At 39.1% G+C, this 22,315-nt stretch overlaps 1 protein-coding gene across 7 annotated transcripts in view; it reads left to right on the plus strand.

Annotated features, from left to right (window-relative positions):
• The window catches only part of GPD2 (glycerol-3-phosphate dehydrogenase 2), a 164,025-nt gene that overhangs the window by 62,018 nt on the left and 79,692 nt on the right, over positions 1–22,315 (plus strand). For 5 of the 7 annotated variants that reach the window (XM_049712711.1, XM_004276794.3, XM_033400028.2 and 2 more), the window contains exons 2-3: positions 3,624–3,733; positions 21,695–21,866. In XM_049712711.1, the coding sequence (XP_049568668.1) occupies positions 3,632–3,733; positions 21,695–21,866 (274 nt within the window). In that variant the 5' untranslated portion in view covers positions 3,624–3,631. Of the gene's footprint in view, positions 1–1,361; positions 1,381–3,166; positions 3,325–3,623; positions 3,734–21,694; positions 21,867–22,315 lie in introns of those variants that run through there. The other 2 variants (XM_049712712.1, XM_033400029.2) reach the window with 2 other exon arrangements.

Raw genomic sequence — 22,315 nt, forward strand, 5'->3', positions numbered from 1 at the left:
TGATTTATTCACAGGCTATTTAACATAGACATCAGGCTATGATAACTAAGCTAATTTTACTTTTAGTTGATTTTTCTACCTCCGGTTTCCTTTTCTACCTCTGGTTTTCTATTCTACCTCTGACTTTCTCATACTTTTAGTTGCAAAAGGTAAAGATTTATTGACATTTTTATTCCCAGTCTTTGCTAACTTCCTGGTTGCAGCTTTTATGTAGAAGGAAGCAATCTTTTCCTCTTTGTCATCATTGTGAAAACTTTTTTCCTTATAATGGAATGTAAGTGGGTATAAGTAGTTCACAGCACATAGTTTAACGTTAATCTGGTTTTACATTTCTTTCTGTCAACATTAGAACAAAGTTTTTACATCATCTGGCAGAAGGTTACTAGCAGATATTTTGTCAGAGTCTTCCTCATTGCCTTAGAGAAACCTAATGCCAAGGGACTGTACACTTTGGGTGACTGCTTGTGAATAGGGCTTTCTATTGGGAGTAATAGCAAAATATGGTGTGGCTCTTGGGGAGAGGTTGGCTTTTCAGAGCAAAGGCAGGGCAGAACCACCTAGTGATTAGGAGCAAAGACTAAGCTGTGGCTTTGTCACTTACTAGGGAATGACCTAGGACAAATCCCCTACTCTCTTTGAACTGCAAGTGCCTCTTTTATGAAATTAGGATGTTGTGAGGGTGATATGAGCTGATATATATAAAGAATTAAAAGCATGGTACCCATTACCTAGCAAATAACTCAATAAATGGCAACTATTGTCATTATAACATTAATGATGATGATGATCATTATCATCGTCATCTTGGGAGAGTCAGGTGAAGCCGACTGATTCTGTGCTTTTGTAAGAGTGATTTATTCATTACAACCAGCTAGATTATCTTGTGGATAAATTTGATCACAATAGAAATAATAATATTTAAGCGTAGGTTATTTTATGAAAATACTGAAAAAAGAAACTTTATTATAGCCAATATTATCAATAACTCTGCAAAATAATATGTCAGTGCAGTTCTTCCATAGTATTTGTGGCTCATTGAGAAAATCCATGAAGATATCCTCCTTAGCAAGTTTTGGTTTCAGGAAAATCAAATTGAGGCAATATAATAAGGTGAGCAGGGAATGTAGGGAGCTACACAATTGGAAAAACTAGCTCCAAACTTAACTGGCTGAATGAACACCTCTGCTGAGACACTTTATGACTGTGTTGTATGACATCCCTCAGTTAGCTATACTGATGTGTGGTGTCCTTTGTGAGGTCATCAATGACATCAACAAGACAGAAGCAATGATACTGAGCTAAAGTCAACCACCTACAAAACTCACATCCAAGGGATTGCCAGGCTACCATCTATTTGGGGTGGGCACAGGCATTGTTCAGGTAATTAGAACTAGGTCTCTATTCTCTGTCTCTAATTGTCAGGGAAGCCCAGTTAGCCAGGGGATAGCATGCTGTCTCTGGGCTGCTAGGGTTTCTGTTGTGCGATAGGCACCCATATGAACATTTATAGCAGTACTAGGAATGGTGATGCTGAGCTGTGACAAAGGGGTGCCTTCCAAGTTGGCTCAATTGCGGTTTTCACCATCAGAACAATCGTGGACGTTAGGTTTTTCTTAGGGTTGACTGAATGATGAATGGAAGCCCCAGCCAACATACACCAACTCTTTTGCATAACTTGGGAGAGAGGGGATGGTTGATTCAGAGAAGGGATGGGAAAGACGAGACCTCCAGCAGTAAAGAACATACGCATGTGAAATATTTTTCTGGTGAGAGTCTTAAAAATAAAGATGAGTCTTAGAATTTAGGAGTTTGTCAGAAAAGAATGAGATCAGAAGAAAAATAAAATTTTAAGAAATGCCAGCTTTTATTTTAGTATATAATTTATAGTATTCCAAAATGGATTTTCTGTAGAGTCAGAGTTACCAACTGCACTTGAAATTCTTTGATTTAGGATAGTTATGCTAATAGATTCTATTCAGTCAACATGAACTCAAACTTTTTTTTTTAATATATAAATTTATTTATTTATTTTTGGCTGTGTTGGGTCTGCATTGCTGCACGTGGGCTTCCTCTAGTTATGGCGAGTGGGGGCTACTTTTCGTTGCCGTGCGCAGGCATCTCACTGCGGTGGCTTCTCTTGTTGCGGAGCACGGGCGCTAGGTGCGCGGGCTTCAGTAGTTGCGGCACAGGGGCTCAGTAGTTATGGCTCGCGGGCTCTAGAGGGCAGGCTCAGTAGTTGTGGCACACAGGCTGAGTTGCTCCACGGCATGTGGGATCTTCCCAGACCAGGGATCGAACCCGTGTCCCTTGCATTGGCAGGTGGATTCTTAACTACTGTGCAACCAGGGAAGTCCCTGAACTCAAACATTTTTAACTGTATCATAATTTACGTTGAGATACTATATGTTTTTTACTATCCTAGGTTAAAATTGACTTCATATTAAATAATTTGAGTTGTGAGATATCTGTAAAGCATAAGGTATGTTGTCCAGACAGGTCAGAACTCCACCCATTCAGGAAAGTAGGGTAGTGGCTTCCCTGTAACACATGGGTGTGCCAGCTGCTTTTGTAAGTGAAAGACTTAGGCAGGTCAAATTGCTAAATATCAACTCTAAGTTAGAATTGTTTTTAGGTGATCACACAGTGTTATCGTTTTTTTTTTTGTTTGTTTATCACAATAAAAGGGAGTAAGATGTTTTTCGTTGGAATTTTAATTTTTTATTTATTTTATTTTAGTTATTTTGGCTTCTGAAAAAGTTAGACTATTTAAGTCCTCAAAAAAAAAAATTAAGAAATTCCATCAATCCAATAGTGGAATTTTTTTTTTTTTTAACAAGTGAGAAGAAAGAAAGTCAAGAGCTAACACAGTACAAGACTTTATTTAGAAATATACAGTGAGCACGAAGGAGTGCTTGATCTGGGTTTCCCCTTGAAATTTTGGTGCCATGCAACTCTGGCTAGAAGAAACCTTTTTTTTTTTTTTTTTATGTTCCCTTAATGAAAGGAATTATAGCAGTGTTATATCTGTCATTTTGTAGAAGGATCATGGCATGGTTTTCTTTTACTTTTTATCTGTAAAGTGTAGACTCTTCCAGGGATAGAAATGTAAATGTGTTGGCTTTTGGTTTTAGTGAGAGCTTCTTTCTGAAGGGGAAAACTCAGGAAGGGAGTTGTTACCAGAGTGGAATTCAACACTTGCCAGAGAACCCAAAGCAGGCATGAGGTTCATTGTCCTGTTGAGTGACAGAAGACTTCCACCAGTTCTTCTTGTGGAGGGGATTAGTGGTTGAACAAATTTGCAAGTACAGCATGCAGTTTTGTCAGGTACACATTTCTTTTCACCGCTCTCTTGACTTTATACCATGTAAATAACCTCAGTTGTCTCTGAATTTTTCTTTCTTTAATTCCTATTGGATGGTCATTTTATAAAGTCAGTTTCTTGGTTTTTTTGTGTATTGTTTTTGAATTGTGGTATACAAATTGGTATGTTAACAAATTCCTTATTGTGTGTTTTCTTTTCTAGTTTAACATAATTTCATAATCTAGGCAGTCTCTTTTTGTTTTTGGATTATTGTGTGATAAAAATCCCAAATAACTTTTTTGTTTCTTTTTTGTCTCTGTAGGCTAAGAAATGGCATTTCAAAAGGCAGTGAAAGGGACTATTCTTGTTGGAGGAGGTGCTCTTGCAACTGTTCTAGGCCTTTCTCAGTTTGCTCATTACAAAAGGAAGCAAGTAAGTAACTGTACATGTATTGATTATAATATGAAACAAATCTGTTAAAGAACTGTGTATGGGGCGTGTGTAGGCTAATGGTATTGTTTAGAAATTACTGTCTCAGCTTGATCTGAAAAAGACACTAATTTAGAATACTGCCTTAATGATCCTTGAGAACTGTGTATATCTCATTTTTTAAAAAGTAAATTTCTTTGTCAGAAAGCATTATATTATTTAGCCTCTGTTTTGGCTCTTTGGTTTTAAAAGACTGCTTCATTTCAGAGTGCCAGGGTTTATTCATTTATACTTTCCTTGTCTAATTCATCCAAATGTCTGGATACCTTCTATGCTCCTGCCAAGAGTTTGTCTTATTAGAAGGCAGGCAGCTGAGAAAGGAAATGGAAAAGAAAGAGCCTATACAAAAGGCTCAACTCGGAATCTTGGGTTTATTTCTGAAAGGTTTAGTTACTTATGTAGTATTATTACTTTATATTGGGTAAAATTTTTAGTGGGAGAAAGCTATGAAAATGAGATTGGTATGAAGTTTCCAAATAATTTAAAGTGTTCAGTTTATTTTCATTTTGTTTTTTTTTCCCCCTTTGCACTACAACTATGCCTTCCCATAGTTCAAATTGATGCCAGGAAATAACTTTGGTGAATGGTTTTGTTCTTTTCAGGCTTGAAATACTAACCTCAGTAGTTAGTATTAATCTCCTGTTCCCCCTTCCCTATGTCATTAGGGCATTTTGTGATACCAGTTGGTTGGTGCGTTCCCAATTCAAAGATGGAGGTGAAGGAATTTGGGAAGCTATTTGTAGCTGGGCTGTCTATGAACTACTCACATCCCACATTTTTGTGAGAACCTTTAAGCCCTGCCTGGGCTGTCTTGTACATGTTGTTTCTGTTTCTTTGTGCTACATGATGGTGGAGCCAGCCACATTGCTTGGAGTCCCATGTCCTGAATGGGAAATACCACGTTAAAAACACATATTAAGAAGAATCAATTTGCTGGCTTATAAATAAAAAAGAAGCTAATTTCTAGTGCTACCTCTTAAAGATGGACGATATTGAACAGGTTGTGCTGGTTTTTTTCATTCTTAACTGTGAGCACATTACTCTTAAGGTTTCCCTAGGTATACGTGTTGCAGGTATTACTGACTTGCTGTTGAAGCTCATTCTCACCTGCTGAACATGCTTGATGCACTATTTCTTTTAAAATGTTTCCTTGGTTCCTTAAAAGTAAGTGTGAAAAGATGTTGTTTTTGCTCAGGCTATTTTAGAAGTGCAGTTCTGTTTGGGACATGGACTTTAACAGATTAGATTACTTCTGCCATCTTTTACCAGTGGTATCTGAAACGATATTGGATAGTGCCAGTGCCAAAGGTCACGATGTCTAGTATGGTAAGTTGTTGCTAAATTTGTACATGGTTCATGTCTGTTAACAACAGTAAGCATGTTCTATTTCCGAGTTTATAACTTAACTTTGTACCTAGGGAATACTGTTTCAGAAATATATTTTGTTGTCGTTGTTGTTTGACTTCTCTTCTTCTTCACAGAATAGAATAAGCAGTTGATACTGCCTCCCATCCATCAAGTTAGGGGTTAATTTTAGTCAGTAAAATCAAGCAAAATGAAGATCTGTTGGTTCCTGGGACATTCTGTCATTTTCTCCTTCCTAAGTTAGACATCCTGACCACCCTAATAGCCAAACGAAACAGATACCAGCAGTTTCAAGTCATTTATAATTGTAATCTGACAAGTTCTTTTGAGAAAAATCACCATAGGCATATTCAATCAATGAGTTGCATAAGACATATGCCCAAGTGTGTGTATTCTTTTTGCAGTGATTCCTGTCCCTTTAAGCCACTGCCGTGAGCGTATTTCGGGTAGCAGTTTTGGATGTAACCATAGGGACTGGCAAAAAAAGAGAGGGGTGTGTGAGGAGGGGGGAGGAGACCATCTCAGTTGAGCCATTGACATAAAATGACCACAGGCCTCAGCTGTCCTCTCTCAGAGAATATCTGCCAATCAGAGCCATTCTAGGGGAGGAAATTTTCCCGACTTCAATAGTCAAGAAAAAACCTGCCCCTTGACACCCATTATTTGGCTACATTTTACAGAAGCTGTGACCTTAAATGTGACTAGGCACGCTCTGTTTTTCTTGAGAGCAATGCTTGAAGTATTGGCTTGTGTTTTTATCTTTTTTCCAGTTTTATGAAATGATTCCAACCGATAAACTGTCCTCCTTTAAGAATAAGTTGGTTTTGAAAGCCCCAGGTACTGATGGCCGAGAAAACTGTCTGCTGACTTTTAAGCTGAGGCACATTTTGCTGGCATTCCTGCACTCGAAGCTCTGCATCCCCTGGCACCTAGCTTGTGCTCATTTGATATTCCTGGTGCAAAGCTTCCTTCCTAAAATACAGGCAGAGGTCGTATTCCAAATACAAACAGGTTGATTGTAAAAGTTGGTCAGTTGTTTCAGCACCTTTGGTGACGGGATAGTGCTGTAAGTGTTTAGCTGCTAGGTCAGCTCACAAAACCCTTTTAAATTAGCTTGTATTTGCAGGGAAAAGAATAAAAGGAAAACTATGGTATATACTTTCTTGATTAATTAAATGGAAAACACAATGAAATCCACTAAGATGTGGTTCACTTACCTTTTACTCAGTTGCTTGAATAAAAGCTACCGTAGGCGAGGAAATAGAGACATTTGTGAAGACTGGCATTTCTTGTGGGCAGGTTGGAGGTTAGAGGTGATAGCAAAGATTTTTTTGTTCCACTTTACTTCATGGTGTGGCTCTTCTTCATGCAAGCATACTATTAACATTTATGTTATGTTTTTCAGTGGTGAAGAGTCTCCACTGTTGACCCAAGTGAGGCCTAGAGATTTTTTTTCTTTGCAGATAAGGTCAGATTTAGAAAGGATGGAGATCATGGCCTAAGGAGAGAGCTGTTGTTATTGTTGTTGTTATTATTATTATATTTTGGAGCTGGGCAACCTAAATCCTCAGTTCCAGCGAGGAAGCTGATGGGGGAAAGAGGAATGGAATGTTGGCCTCTTTTGACTGTGTCCACCTGCAGGGAAGGAGGTTTGTGACCACAAATGGCATCCACACTCCAGGCCCCCTCCAGTGATACATGTAGGATCTTTTGGAGTAGTCTTGGAAAGGCTTCCTATTCATTCCATTTTCCCTCTCTTTTTGTTTCCTCACGCACATGTAGGTGACTGCGTTTCCACAAAGCCTTCTTGATTTTTCCTTTCCCCAGACCAGCGGTATGCCAAGGAACGGGGGGCTGTGTAGTGGGATATAAACTCCCCAGCACTATCTTAAATCCCTCCAGGGATGTAGCAAGCAAACACCCCTGCAGTGGTGTGCAGATTTTCAAGAGTAAGGTATTTGTCAGTCACTGTTTAGTATAGGTCTGTTTAATAATAAACTTTTCATTGGAAGGGACCTAGGAGACATCCAGTCTTCCTCTCGGGACAGTTTGCTTTTCTCGGGTCTCCTTACTGTCTAGCGAAAGGGAAGTGTTACTTCATGGGACAGCTTCCTTTTCTAATTCCAAGGTGGTGGGTTAATGGAGTTTAAATTAGGAGAGAGGGCCCTGGGTAGCTTCGGAGGTGGTAAACCTTAGCAAGGAACAGTGGTGGAGAGCGTTACAGTCAGGGCTGCAGGAGGGTTCCTCAGGGGGGTGGGAAGAATGGGGGCAAAACTAGGGTAGGATTGCAAACTTTTAACTGAGGGCTGCCTCGGGCTTTTGTCTTTTCATTAGACACTGAAGGCCTTTTTTTGGAAACTTCAAAAAATTTTAAACTCCACATTTCTTTCCTACCTTCTAGGTCCTAGCTGGAAACTGGTGTAACAGTGTGGGCTCCTTTTTAACCCCAGCGGTGTGGTTGATGTAACAAAGATCTCTTTAGGGCTGAGGGTGGGCCTCTCACGTACCGCGTGCTCAAAGTGTTCCTTCCATTACCCACTCTGGAGGTGTGGTGGGCTCTGAGAGCCAGCTCTGAGGTGAAGCCTGAGAACCACAGAGAGCTTTCTCAAAGCCCAGATGTGAATGTTTTTTTCTTCTTTTCTGCACCAGGCATAGGCAGGGAATCTCTCTTCAGTGCGAGGAGTGATATTATTAGAATCAAGGAAATGAGAGATTCTCATCGTTGTTCTGTTCATAGCAACGTAACAGAAAGGACGAGAACACGATCTGTGGAGCGTCTTTGCAGGCTGTCTGCATCTGACACCCAGCTCTGCTTCTGAACAGCTGAGTGACTATGGGCAATTTTCTTAAATTCTCTAGGCCTCATTTTTCCCCCATCTGCAAGATGGGGAGAACAGTGGTACTTCCCTCATAGGACTGTTGATGAGCAGTAAAGCCTGGGAGAATTCCTGGAATATAGTAAACTTGCCAAAAGTGTTAGTTATTCCCAGTTAGTGAATAACTATATGAATATATAGTGAGCACGAAAGTTGCTCTCATCTTTGGAGACCCTTGGGTTCAGGGATACCGTGTTAAGACTTTGAGGTTTAGTAGCAAATGGCCTGTCCTTCATCTGAGCTTGTAGGAGAATGGCTACAAACGGTCACGCAAACACCCTTCTGTTTTCTCTTCTACTTGATTCCTGATCTGAAGATGAGCCAATAACAAGGTAGACAACACCAATTACTGGCTTAAACTTTCTTCCTGTTGTAAGTAATGAGTTCCTTGAAGTTCCCACTGTGGTTTTTTTTTTTCTATTTAAGCTTATATAATTTACGGCAGACTTGATTTATATGGTGATATGTTCCTAAAGAGTTATGTGAATATAGTCTTTTTGATAAATTAATGAATATATAGCACAACACTATTTGCTGTAATTCTATGGTGAAACAATTTAGAAAGCTCTGTTTTGGGGGGGGGTGTAAACCTGGTTTTTGAGGGTAAATCAGAATTTAGCTTGAAGGGGAATACAATTAAACTTATTCTTTCCTAAAGCCAATGATGTAGTAATATTTGTTAACGACAGGATCTTCATGCTTTGCAAAATAGCCTCTCACTTTGTAAGAGACAGCCTGTACCTTGAGTGGATTACTAAAGGCTATAGTTTACTTTGTTATGCATGGTAATGAAGGGAACATGACAACCACGATAGTGGTGATGTTAGTGAGTTGATAGGATTAGGTGAGTTGAATTATAAGTAAACCTATGTACCACCTTTGTGAGGAAAACTACTTATGCTAATGCGAGGCAAAGTGAAGTATGAAAGTTAAAATCCATAGGAATTTTGAGAACATTGTTTTACTCTCAGTCTCTCCCTCTCAATACATTATTTGTAAGAGATCCTAGTAAACAAGGGTCTTTTGATTGGTAGTACCAATGACCCCAAATTCAAAAGATAGGATTGGTGCAGCAGCAAAAAAATAATGGAATGATTATATCTAGTCAAAGTAAGATCTACTTTGGGGGTTATTTTAATGGATCCTCAAATGAAAAGATATTTAGCTCCCTGAATGTGTCTGTTAAGCAAGTGTGGCCGGGTTTTGGTGAGCTTGTTACTGTGCACAGGTTATGAAAGTTTCCAGAACTCTAGTTTCTTTATAAGGTAAGGATACTGTCACTGTACTCCCAGGCTTTTCTCCCCTGCCAAGCACTAACCAGTTCAGAATATACAAGATAATGATCACAGTACCTGACACATTAGCAGGTCTTTAGTATCTATTATACCTCTTTCTTTCCCCCCCCACCCCCATACAGGATATAAAATATTTGAAATAGACCTAGCCTTGTTTGGCGTAATAAGAGAGATACAGCACCAGGTTTCTATAAATCGCTGAGCTTTTTATTGGCATGATGCTGCTTACATTAACTGCTGGCCAGAGAAACTGGTAGAGGTTAGAGAAACCTTAAGATGAATATCAATCAAAGAGAAATCAAAATTATAAGCACAGGGCTTCCCTGGTGGCACAGTGGTTGAGAATCTGCCTGCCGATGCAGGGGACACGGGTTCGAGCCCTGGTCCGGGAAGATCCCACATGCCGCAGAGCAACTAGGCCCGCGAGCCACAACTACTGAGCCTGCGCGTCTGGAGCCTGAGCTCCGCAACGAGAGGCCGCGACAGTGAGAGGCCCGCGCACCGCGATGAAGAGTGGCCCCCACTAGCTGCAGCTAGAGAAAGCCCACGCACAGAAACGAAGACCCAACACAGCCAAAAATAAATTAATTAATTAAAAAAAAATTGTAAGCACAACCAATCAAAATCATAAGCACACTAAATACTAGTGAGGATGTGGAGCTACAGGAACCCTCATTCATTGTTGGTGGGAATGCAAAATGACACAGCCACTTTGGAATGCCATAGTTGGGTGGCTTCTTACAAAACTAACCGTATTCTCACCATATGATCCAGCAGTCACACCTATTGATATTTACCCAAAGAAGCTGAAAACTTATGTCCACACAAAAACCTGCACATGGATATTTGTAGCAGCTTTATTCGTAATTGCCAAAACTTGGAATCAATCAAAATGGCCTTCAGTAGGCGAATGAATAAATAAACTGTGGTCCATCCACACAATGGAACATCATTCAGCACTAAAAAGAAATGAGCCATCAAGCCATGAGGAGACATGGAGGAACCTTAATGCGTATGACTCAGTGAAAGAAGCCAATCTGAAAGGGCTACACACTGTATGAATCCAGCCATATGACATTCCAGAAAGGGCAAAACTTTGGAGACAGTAAAAAGATGAGTGGTTGCCAGGGATGTATGCAGGGAGATGAATAGGCAGATCACAGAGGATTTTTAGGGCAATGAAAATACTTTGTGTGATACTGTGGTGATGGATACATGTCATTATACATTGTCCAAAACCACAGAATGTCTAACATCAAGAGTGAACCCTTAAGTAAACTACTGACTTTGGGTGATTATGATGTATCAGTGTAGGTTCATCTTTGGTAAAAAATGTGCCACTCTGGTGAGTGATGTTGATAATGGGGGAAGCTGTATGTGGGGCAGGAGGTATATGGGAAATCTCTGGAATGTCCTCTCAATTTTTTTTGTAAAACTAAAAGTGCTTTAAATTTTTTTTAAGTTATACTTAAAATCATAAGCATAACATCTAGGACAAGGTGTCAACTGAGAAAATTTCAATTGTAAAAATTCTACTTAAGTATCACTTTTCAATAGTATCTTTGATTGAATATAACTATTTATTTTTTGAATGCACTTAGTATCTTGAAGAATTTAACCTCAGTTGTAAACATTCTTCTGGCTCCTAAGCTAAAGTGTATCTGTGGGTCTGAAATCAGTAGAAATCTTCCCGAGCACTAATGTAGCTGAAATTATCACCTGACACGTTGGCTTTCTGCTTACCAGATTGCTTTTAACTTTGTGAGGTAGTTCTGGCTACCAGACTCGTGTGTCCTCTCTGAGTAAACAGTCTTACATCTCCAGAGGCATTTTTCATAGGTTCATAAACAGCATTTCTCTTAAAAACATCTTATAAAAGTGCTGTCACAGGAACTGTTCTCAAACAGTCTTCATTTCTGTTGATTTTAATGTTTAGGTGGGAACTGTAGTGTTAGAGACCCCATGAAGAATGTATATTTAGGAGGAGAAAGGACTAGTGGTTGAATAATAGGCTTCAAGGTTCATCTGCCTGCTTAGAGAGCTGTCAGCATCAGCATTACGTTAAACGTGAAGGAAGAAATGTCTCTGCACCATGGTTTGCATTTGATTATCTGTCCTTTTGGAGCTCTATCTCTATGGATTTATTTTTCTATATATGGTGGGGTCTAACCCGTCAGAGGAAGATTCTGGACTGTATACAAAGTATGGGAATTGCAAATCTTGGGTTGTAATGCTAAATATACCTCCTATTTGTGTATTAAGTGGAGTAAGCTAATTGGTGTAATAAGCAGCTCCCAGAGCTCAGTGGCTTATAATGAAGGTTTCTTCCTTACTCACATTACACTTCAGTGTGAATAGGTGGGGAATTGTTTCTTGTAGTCATTCATGGACCTATGTCCCTTTATTCTAGTGGCTTCTCCATGTTTTATAGCTTTTTGACCCACTGGATCATTTCTAGCCAGCTGTAAGGGAGGGTGGGAAGTGTAATCCAGCAGTGTTCTCTGGAAGAAGAGAAAAAGTTTTAAGCATCCAGCCATTAAATCTGTGTCCTGACTTTAATTTCTAATCAGTTTGACAAATAAGCTGCATTTTTCTGATAACAGTTTTATTGTTAGAGTTTATGCCAAAGACTGTATAATTCATTTTCTTCTCTTGTTTAGAACCCTGTGCCTAGATTCCTGGAAGAATTGTTTTTCTCCTAGAAACACAACTAAATATGTTGGGGCTGTGTCTGATATCTAAAGCTCGATGAGGATTCTGAACACATTGTATTTTCCATAAGGCGAGTTGAAACTAACTCTATATGGTTAACCGTTTCTCAGAGGCTTGTTTCATGAAAGTACTGAAATTATGCAGACAGAGCTGGAAATGTTCTTTGAAGTGCATCCTATCATTTTCCTTATAATTTTGGTTTTTATTTAACACTTCGCTCCCAAAGTGGGGCCATGGCAATATCTTTGAGTTATAACTCACATCAGGCCTTCGAGGAGTTTGTGATGCTATTTTATTGCTGGCATACAAAATCCGCGAGGTTAACTGTACTGCGATAGGTCACACAGTGAGTCAACGACTGAGCTATGATTAGCGTTGACAGCTGGTGAGCTTGTAGGCTGTTGCTAACTGAGCAACATTGACATTCATTTTGATTTGACTTTGCATTTCACTTTCAACTATTTATCCATTTTAAGGCCTCCTTAAGAAACTTTTTAGGGATATTGTGGGACTGAGGAAACTTTCTAGAAATGCTTTGGGAAAAGTCTACTAGCTTCCCTCTCCAGCTTAATAGTTACATTGTGTTAATGCTAGGTAGGCCCCCTTTTGGTAGAGTTTGCAAATTAAGAAAATAGATGCTTTAAGATGTTAGACAATGTTAGGCAAAATAATTTTACATGCTTTATTTCAAAATTTGTGATTTTTCAACAAAGAAGTTCTGAGATCCAATTATATGCTTGTGAGTATAAACTAGAAAAATTATAAATGTGTACATATTTGATGAAATAATTCACCGAGAAATGGAAAACGTGCATCACAAATTATACCCTGAACTATTTTGAACTTAAAATTAAAATGCAGCCAAGGGCCATCTGGATTGAGAAACTTGGAAATGGTCCTTTGGCTCATTGGGTCAGCATTTTATTCACCTGAGAGGGATGGGGGGGGGGGAAGTGAGTCCCATTTCAGTTCTGTATCCATTTCCAAATGTATGTGTTAGGGAGGTTTTTAAGGAAAAGTGCTATTTCGTGGAACCCTCGGTGTCACTGCCTGGGGTGTCTGGCCATGGGCAAAGCAGGTTCTCTCAGACTTCTGATTCCACTGGCTGCCATCAGCTGTTCCCTCCAACGCTGGTGCCTGCAAGGCGGGTGGACCTAGAGCCCTAGGTAACCCACACATACAGGCAAAGATAACCTAGCAGAGCTGAGGACATGGGATTTGGAGTCAAACCAGGGATCAGATTCTGATTCTCTCAGTTACTTGCCCAAAGAATAACAAAACTCCGTTTCCTCACTGGTCAAAGGATGACTCCCTCCTTTTTTTTAAAATTATTATTTATTTTTGCTGTGTTGGGTCTTCGTTTCTGTGCGAGGGCTTTCTCTAGTTTTGGCAAGCGGGGGCCACTCTTCATCGCAGTGCGTAGGCCTCTCACTATCGCGGCCTCTCTTGTTGCGGAGCACAGGCTCCAGACGCGCAGGCTCAGTAGTTGTGGCACATGGGCCTAGTTGCTCCGCGGCATGTGGGATCCTCCCAGACCAGGGCTCGAACCTGTGTCCCCTGCATTAGCAGGCAGATTCTCAACCACTGCGCCACCAGGGAAGCCCCACTTCGGTGTCATGGTAAGACCCAAGGGACCTGGCTTGTTATTGTGTGGGCTAGCAGCAGCTCTTCTTCCCTCTCTGCACTCCCTGCTCTCAGGCTCCCTCTCTAGATCCTTTCATTCTCAGCACACTATTGGAATAGAAGAGCAATATCAAGTTCAGACACCTCCAAACACATATTCTATGTCTTTAAAATACTTATTTGAAAACTGGTAAAACGTATCCCTCAAACCTCAGATCACGTAGTTATGTGATTTTATTTGAAGTAGATTCAGACAAAGCCAAAGTGTTTTCCCTATTTTTCAGCTATAAAAAAGTTGTATAATTTAATGATTTGGCTATGTTGTGATTGGTATTAAAAGAGCTTCCTTGCGATTTCTTAAAGGAATCACAACCACTTAAAGGCGCGATAGCACCTTCAAGGTGAGCTAGAGCTCGTTTCTTAGCCACCCTAGAAAGATGGACTTGTTTTATTTTCTCTTGTCTGGTCCCCAGTGGAGATGACGGTCCACCTATTAGCCAGTCTTCCTACTGAGTAATCATGAATCCCTCACCCAGTACGTTTATATTGAGAAATGTTGCTTACTGTCCTGTAAGTATAAGAAGAAACACCATTGTTTAGAATCAAAGTGATTCAGGAGGTGAAAGGTCATTAAAACATCTTAGGATTCATTCTAAGGAGATGCTTATTGCATTTCCTTTCCAGGAATATGGAATATGGTATTTTTCAGTGACAACAAAACATGAAGCCATTCCCCTTAAATCTAATGATTCCATTATCAATATATATGATTCAATCACATAGTGAGAGAAAGAGAGAGAGAGAGAGTGATAGTTGCAGTAAGAAGTGATTTGCATGAAACCCTACTTTATTCTCCAGTTATTACTCTACATGATTACAGGACAACCTGGTTGTTAATTGCATGTGGTCTTTAAGTATGCATTTCTTTCAGAAATAGACACTAATTATTAGGTCTTGTTTTCGGTCTCACCTGAAGTTGCAAATGTCTAGGATATATATTTTTTTAAATTTGCAAGTCTAATGGTGTACAGACATAGTAAAACTAATCTCATTCTGAATCCCATTTTGTTCTCTGGGATGTAAACTCTCAAAGATTATGAACTCGGCTTTCAATTCTGTATAGGTGTTCTATGTGCCAGTCTCTTGACAAAAGCCATATGTTTGCTATCAGAATGCTGGAGGAATTTTATGTTTTTAAAATGTAGAGGAACCTTTGCTTACAAGTTAAAAAAAACCCACCTACTTCCCCACAGCTCACGATAATCAAATATAATCAGAAATAACAACATCAAAGTAATATTAAATATTAGGTATTCTCCTAATTCTACCAAGATAAGAATTTTTTGTTTTGGATCTGTGCTTGGACTTATGCTAGGCACAAGGCAGTTTGCTTTGTGTCTTGGGCTCTCCTTTCTTCTGACGTCAGTGGCTGAATTAGGTAATAGATCCTGAATCTGATAGTGCTGGACTTGTCCTGTCTTTAGTCCAGGCTTAGCAAACTTATATGCCTGCAGGGGCCAGGCTGGGATGATGAATGTGTGAAGCCAGTGAGTGGGAATCCTGGGCTAACAAGGGTGCACAGCCCTGCCTAAGGGCAGCAGCTGCTGTTCAGTTTCAGCAGATCTCAGATAGAAATCCTAATTTTTATGTGAAACATAGCAATTTATGGTACTTACTTATATTATTTTTAAGTTGAAGTATAGTTAACTCACAATGTTATATTAGTTCCAGGTGTACAACATAGTGATTTGATATTTTTATAGATTATGCACCAAAGTTAGTATAGTATTAATGACTACATTCCCTGTGGTGTACATTACATCCCTGTGACTTATTTATTTTATAACTGGTAGTTTGTACCTCTTAATTCCCTTTACCTATTTCTCCCATCCTCCCACCCTCTCCCCACTGGTGACCTGGGTATTTACCTGAAGAAAATAAAAACATTAATTCAATAAGATACATGCACCCCAGTGTTCATTGCTGCGTTATTTACAATAGGCAAATATGGAAGCAACCTGTATCCACTGACAGATGAATAGATAAAGAAGATGTGGTATATATATGCGATGAATATTAGCCATAAAAAAAGAGTGAAATCTTCCCATTTGTGACAACATGGATAGACCTGGAGGGTATTATGCTAATTGAAATTCGTCAGATAAAGACAAATACTCTATATTTTTAGTTATATGTGAAATCTGAAAAACGTGAACAAATGTTACAAAACAGAACTAGACTCACAGATATGGAGAACAATTTTTAAATATTGGATGTGTAACTCACGTTTTTAAGAAAGTAGTATGCTGACCAATTCACTACAATGACTTCTGGTTTTAGCACATGCTGTGCCAACTTCCTTTCCTGGCATTTTCACCCAGGTAATGCCTATTAGTCTTTCTTGACCTGATTTAGCTGTGGTTTCCAGGAAACCTTCTCAGGTCTGGCTCCTGCCTCCCATGGCTCTTATAGCTTCTTCTCTATCTTTAATCCACCTGTTAAGCAATATTATAATTTCCTCTTTATCTTTTTGTTTTGTCCTCCAGTCTGTAGAATCCTTGAGGGCCTCCACCGGATGAGGAAGTGCAGTGGTGCGTGAGGTGTCTTCTTAGGTGACTTAGGGCATGTTGCCTTTCCAAGCCTTCTCCCAGAATCTCTGGATCCGTCCAGATTCCTGTTTAATCAACTGCCTTGATTAATTTGTCTGCGAAGTTTGATGAGCAGGTCTGGGAAGATTTGGAGCACAAAGGTCCCCTTTCTTAAAGCGTGCTGTTACTTACCACTACTGTTTTATTCCTACTGCTTTTCTTTTATTTCTCCTCAATCGACATATTCTAGGGAAGGTAGAGTACAGATGTGTTTCTGTGACTCAAAGCCATATGAAGCCCAAATGAGTCTTTCTCTTGTCATAATTATAAGGAGGGCCTTAGGCTGTGTTTACTGCCTCTAAGATAAACTTGTGCTTAGCTTCTCAGTTGCAACACTTTCCAGCTTTTATGAAAAAAATAAACAAAAATAAAGTGTTGTTTTAAATGTAGTGTCAGAAATTAAATAAATTACCCTCAATAGTGCCGTATATTTTAAAAAATATATTTTGGGAAGGATTGTTCAGCAAAACCCCCACGACAGAACCATACCACAAAAAAACCCCCAAACTTTCTGCATTTGATAACTGGTGATAACTCATCCTATTATAACGATATAGTCAATTTCTTAATTTTTCTCAAATTATACGTAGAATCAGTATGTTGTAGTGATGTAAAACTTAGTCTGTGTCACCAGGCTGCATACGTTCAATTCCTAGCTCTACCATATACCAGCTGTGTAATCACAGGCCAAGTGCTTAACTTCTGTGTCTCAGTTACTCCTTCTGTAAAATGGAAATCATAGTAGTACCTAACTCATAGAGTCACTGTGAGGATCAAGTGAGTGAAAAAAGTAAAACCCTAATAATAATGCCTGGCGCATAATTGCTGTGTATATGGTTACTTATTATTATTTTTAAAATAATTCTACAGTATTTCTATTTATTGATTGATTGGTTGGCTGTGTTGGGTCTTCGTTTCTGTGCGAGGGCTTTCTCCAGTTGCGGCAAGCGGGGGCCACTCTTCATCGTGGTGCTCGGGCCTCTCACTGTCGTGGCCTCTCTTGTTGCGGAGCCCAAGCTCCAGTCGCGCAGGCTCAGCGGCCATGGCTCACGGGCCTAGTTGCTCCGTGGCATGTGGGATCTTCCCAGACCAGGGCTCGAACCCATGTCCCCTGCACCGGCAGGCAGACTCTCAACCACTGCGCCACCAGGGAAGCCCCTTATTATTTTTTAAGTCAAGTTTATTGAGGTATGATTTGGGGTGTAATTTACATGCAGTAAAATTCACCCTTTATGACGTACAGTTCTGTGAGTTTTGACAAGAGCATATGGTCATATAACCACCACCACAGTCAAGATATAGAACATTTCTGTCATCCTCAAAAGCTCTCATGTTCTCTGTGGTCATTCCTCCCCACCACATCTCCAGACCCTGACCATCACTGATCTGTTTTCTGACCATATACTTTTGCTTTTGCAGAACATCATGTAAATGGAATCATGCCCTATATAGACTTCTGAGTCTTTCTTCTCTCACTTGGCACAGGGATTGGCAAACTTTTCTCTAAAGGGCCCAGCAGTAAATGTTTTAGGCTTGCAGACCATACCTTCTCTGTTGCAACTACTCCTCTCTGCTACTGCAGTCGTGTACTAGGCATGAATGATTGGGTGTGGCTGTGTTGCAATAAAACTTTATTAAAATAGGTAGCAGCCAGATTTGGGTGGAAAGCCATAATTTTTCAACCTGTGACTTAGCATGATGCTTTTGAGATCCATTCATGTTGTTGTGACTATCAGTAATTTGTTCTTTTTATTGCCAATTATTATTCCAGTGCATGGGTGCACGAGAGTTTGTTTAGTCATTCACCAGTTGAAGGATGTTCGAGTTTTTAATAATTTCTGGCAATTATAAATAAAGTCACTGTAAATATTTGCCTACAGGTTTTTGTGTGAACACAGGTTTTGATTTCTCTTGAGTAAATCACCTGGGGGGGGGCCACTGTATGGTAAGTGTATGTTCACCTTTATTAGAACTCTCAAATTGTTTTCCAAAATGGCTGGATTATTTTGCATTTCCATCAGCAATATAAGAGAGTTCCAATTGTGTTGTATCACCACCAGCACTTGGTATTGTCCATTTCTTTGTTAGATTTAAGCTACTCTGAAAAACTATGCCTCATCTTAGAAACTAAAGATGCTTACCTTTATGTTGTATTAGGTCAAAAGCTCTTGAAGGGTTTTACACGTGGAAATGACATTATTTGGGTTTTTACATGATTACCCCAGCTTCAGTATGGAGAATGACTTGGAAGAACGAATGGTAACTGTGTGAAGACCTGTAGGAGGATATCATTTTAATATAGAGGAAAGGGAAGATACCTGGACTTGAAAGGCAGTGAAGATGATGTGACTAGATGTGAGAATTTTTTTAGGTGGTGGAATTTATAGAACTCAATGACTGACCAGATAGGAGACTTAAGAGAGTGGCACAAGCAACTAGATATATAATAGTACCTTCACTGAAATGAGGAAAATTTATAGGGAAAAAGGTTTGGGGAGATAAAGTTATCAGTAGAATTTTGAGATAATGTGAGACATTGAAATGAAGACACCGAAATGAAGTAGGAAGTTTGATATCCAGGTTCTGGAATAGGGGAGCATAATTGAGGGTCAGGGTGGTATGAAAGATATCTGATAATATGGAGGAAGATGATGTTCCCTAGAGAGAGTTTTTAGTCATCTGAGAAGAGTGAATAGGACAGACTCAAGAGGAACCTCAGTGATTAATGTTGGACAGCAGACAGACATCCAAAGGAAACTAGAGAGTGAGTTCAAGAGGCTGGAGGGAGAGAGAGAGAGAGAGAGGTCGTCATTTCAGACTGACATCTTCCAGATGCTGAGGTGAGTGAATGTGCTGAGATGACAACTGAAATGAAGGATGAAAAGTGCTCACTGGGTTTGTCAGCAGAGTGGACATTGGTCAGTGTTGGTGGTCTGGTCATGGTGGTGGTGCTGGTGTATGTGAAAATCCATATTAAACTTGAGTTGGGGAGTGAATAGGAGGTGAGGCAGTAGAAAAGCAAGGGTATACAGTTACTTCAAGAATTTTCAGGCTGATTGTTAGAAACATATGTAAGAGACATTTTTTTACTGTTTGTTAGGATGAGACAGGTTAGAGCGTACCGATGAGAAGTATGAGGCAGGGGATGAGGGCAGGAGAAACAGCATAGTCAGTGGAGAGATGCACAAAAGGCATGAGAAATGCCCATCAGATCTGGTGTACTTGCTGAAGAAGAGGTTCTGCTGAGTTTAATCTCCATGGTTGCAACCTGTGAGCAGAGTAGAATGGGGTCTGTTAGTATTGCCAAGTTCTAATGAACTCTACCATAGTACCATCCTTACATTTCTTTTCAACTATTTCTAGAGAACTTACCAAGCAGCAAATGTCAGCACAATTCTTTTGATGTGTGAAAATGCTCTGGCGTTTAGTCACTTGTCAGTCTCATGTTCAAGTCTTATCCATCTGTCATGGCCCAGTTGAAAGCCTCAGATGAAAGACTCTCCCTCTCTAATCTGAATGGTCATAGCTTGGTGCTTTTTTTTTTTTCCTCTATTTTGGCATTTATTCTTGTATATGTTTACCGGTGTGTGTGTGTGTGTGTGTGTGTGTGTGTGTGTGTGGTTTTTTTCATTCTTCTCCTTAGATGATGGAAAACAAAGACCATGACTGAAAGGCGTCTTATATTCTCCACAGCACCTAGCCAGTTACATTTATTTAGCTTGTTACCTTAAATGCATGTAAATATGAACATGGGGAAATGGTTATTAGCAGACAATTAGGAGGAGTTATATAAGGAAGCGCAAGATTTTTGTGGTTTGGAATCTGAATTAATAGTCTGAAAAATTATGGTACCAGATTATAACGTTTTGTATTTATGATACTTAGTAAAATATGTTTTGAAAGTTTCCTGTTCCCTGCTATTAAGGAATCAAATTATTTAACAATAATACAACTCCTCTTTGGTGTAATTAATAGTTTACTACCTACTTTCATATCATTATTCCCTTACTGAGGGTAACCCAAAGATAAAGAGATAGAGACATCACAGGGGTTTCATCCCACGTTGCAAATGAAGAAACAAAAGCCAGAGAGATAATCGGTCAAAAGTCCCTTTACTAGTAAACACAAGTGCTAAGATATAAACCAGGACCCTCTGATTCTAATCCAGGTTTCTTTCAATGTGCTCTATGGCTTTTAGGTTTTTTAAAATAGAAATCCAATTATAAGGAGCACTTTGGTCTATTTTATTTAAATGAGTAAAAAATCGCTTATCAGAACAATCTCTTGGTCAGAGCTAAGACCACCTTTTCTGGAAGAAGCTTGGCCTTGTGGTTCAGAGCTTCATACACGGCCCTTCAGCAGAATGGGAAGAATGCAGCCCCTGTGGATTGTGCTGATGCTGTGATTTAAAGAAAAGAAAATAGAAGCCACATATCTGTGGAATACTAACTGTTAGAGCAACAGTGACCAGCACTGTTCAGTATAGTGAACGAACCTGGTATTCGCATTTTGGAGAAAAAACAGATACATATCTGTTTTTCTAAGCTTTTGACTCTGACTTACTACTTTTTTTAATATAAAGACTAGCATCATTTTTGATTTAGGATGATAACTTATATTCTAATGAAAGAACTAGAAATAAGGAAGGTCATTATCATTTAGGGGACTATGGCTGGCTTTAATTATATTATTGTTAAAGCTTTCACAAATTGAAATAGCGTGTATTAAATATATAAAATCTATAATTTTCTGTTAAAACATTGAATGGGGAAGCCTCTGACTAAAATCTTTATATAATATTATTCCCATTGGCCAGAGCTGATTTTAAACTGGATAATAACGTCTGTTGTGAACAGATTCTTTTTAATTGTACTGACTCAAGAATATATTTTTGTCAGGGGAATTAAGGAATGAAGAACATATACTTTTAAGAAATTGCGGAAAGGCATAAAGTGCTTTTTCCTCCTCCTTTCCACACTTTTAAATGTTATCTGAATGAATGGCTGCTACCGGGTAAAACATTTTCTTATGTTCTCCTATAAATTGTCTTAGACAAGGTATTTGGGAATTGCTGTACAGTGTGGGAATTAATTGAACTTGGTTGTATATGAAACCAAAACGATCAGTTGAGATATTGAATCTGAAACCAGGTGTTCCACGGTTAAATAGTTATGATTCATGGAAAAAAAAAAAAAAAACACACAGAATTTTAAGGACTTTTTTTTTCTCCAAGGCAGTTGGTTCTATCATTCACTCCATGTGGACTGTAGACTCCGGTCTAGCTCTGGTTATCCTTATCTCCATTGCAAATCTTTTTTTAGTACATTGTAAAATGTATTAAATTGGCATTCCAGACAAACATTTGAAAATGGTCTTTTACCTCAGGTGAACCTGGCCTTTGTTGAAGCAGCAGACTACGTCTCAGAACCTGTTAACAGGGAGCCTCCGTCCAGAGAAGCTCAGATACTGACTTTGAAAAACACGTCTGAATTCGATGTACTTGTCATTGGAGGAGGAGCAACAGGAAGTGGCTGTGCCCTAGACGCAGTCACCAGAGGTGAGTCCTGGTGTGGGTGGATGTAACACAGGTAAAGGTTTCATCTGTCCTTCTGATATAAACACACAGTGTGCGCTTCGTGCTGGGAAGTCACGTTTCTGTTGCATTGCTTAATTTTCCATTCTTTGTGAAGCACCTTCCCGTTGTTAAAATGTAGGTACTTGCACAATTTTGAAATGAAGTATAGTTTGTCTTTTACACTGAAATGAATTTATTTAAAAAGAAAACTTTATATTCCTGTGAATTCATTGATTTGATGTTCTGGTTAGTTTTTTTTATACACAGTAAAGTACATTTATGTGAAATAAAATCATTTGTGTATCACCTAAAATCACATTTATGTCAGTGATTTGTCTTTAATAAAAAGATTTATTAAAATGAATTAATCTATTAAAATAATTCTTTTTGTTTCTCTATTAAAATAATCTCTTCCAATGAAATACAGACTA

This window comes from Orcinus orca, chromosome 7, assembly GCF_937001465.1.
Source record: "Orcinus orca chromosome 7, mOrcOrc1.1, whole genome shotgun sequence".
NCBI lineage: Eukaryota > Metazoa > Chordata > Mammalia > Artiodactyla > Delphinidae > Orcinus > Orcinus orca.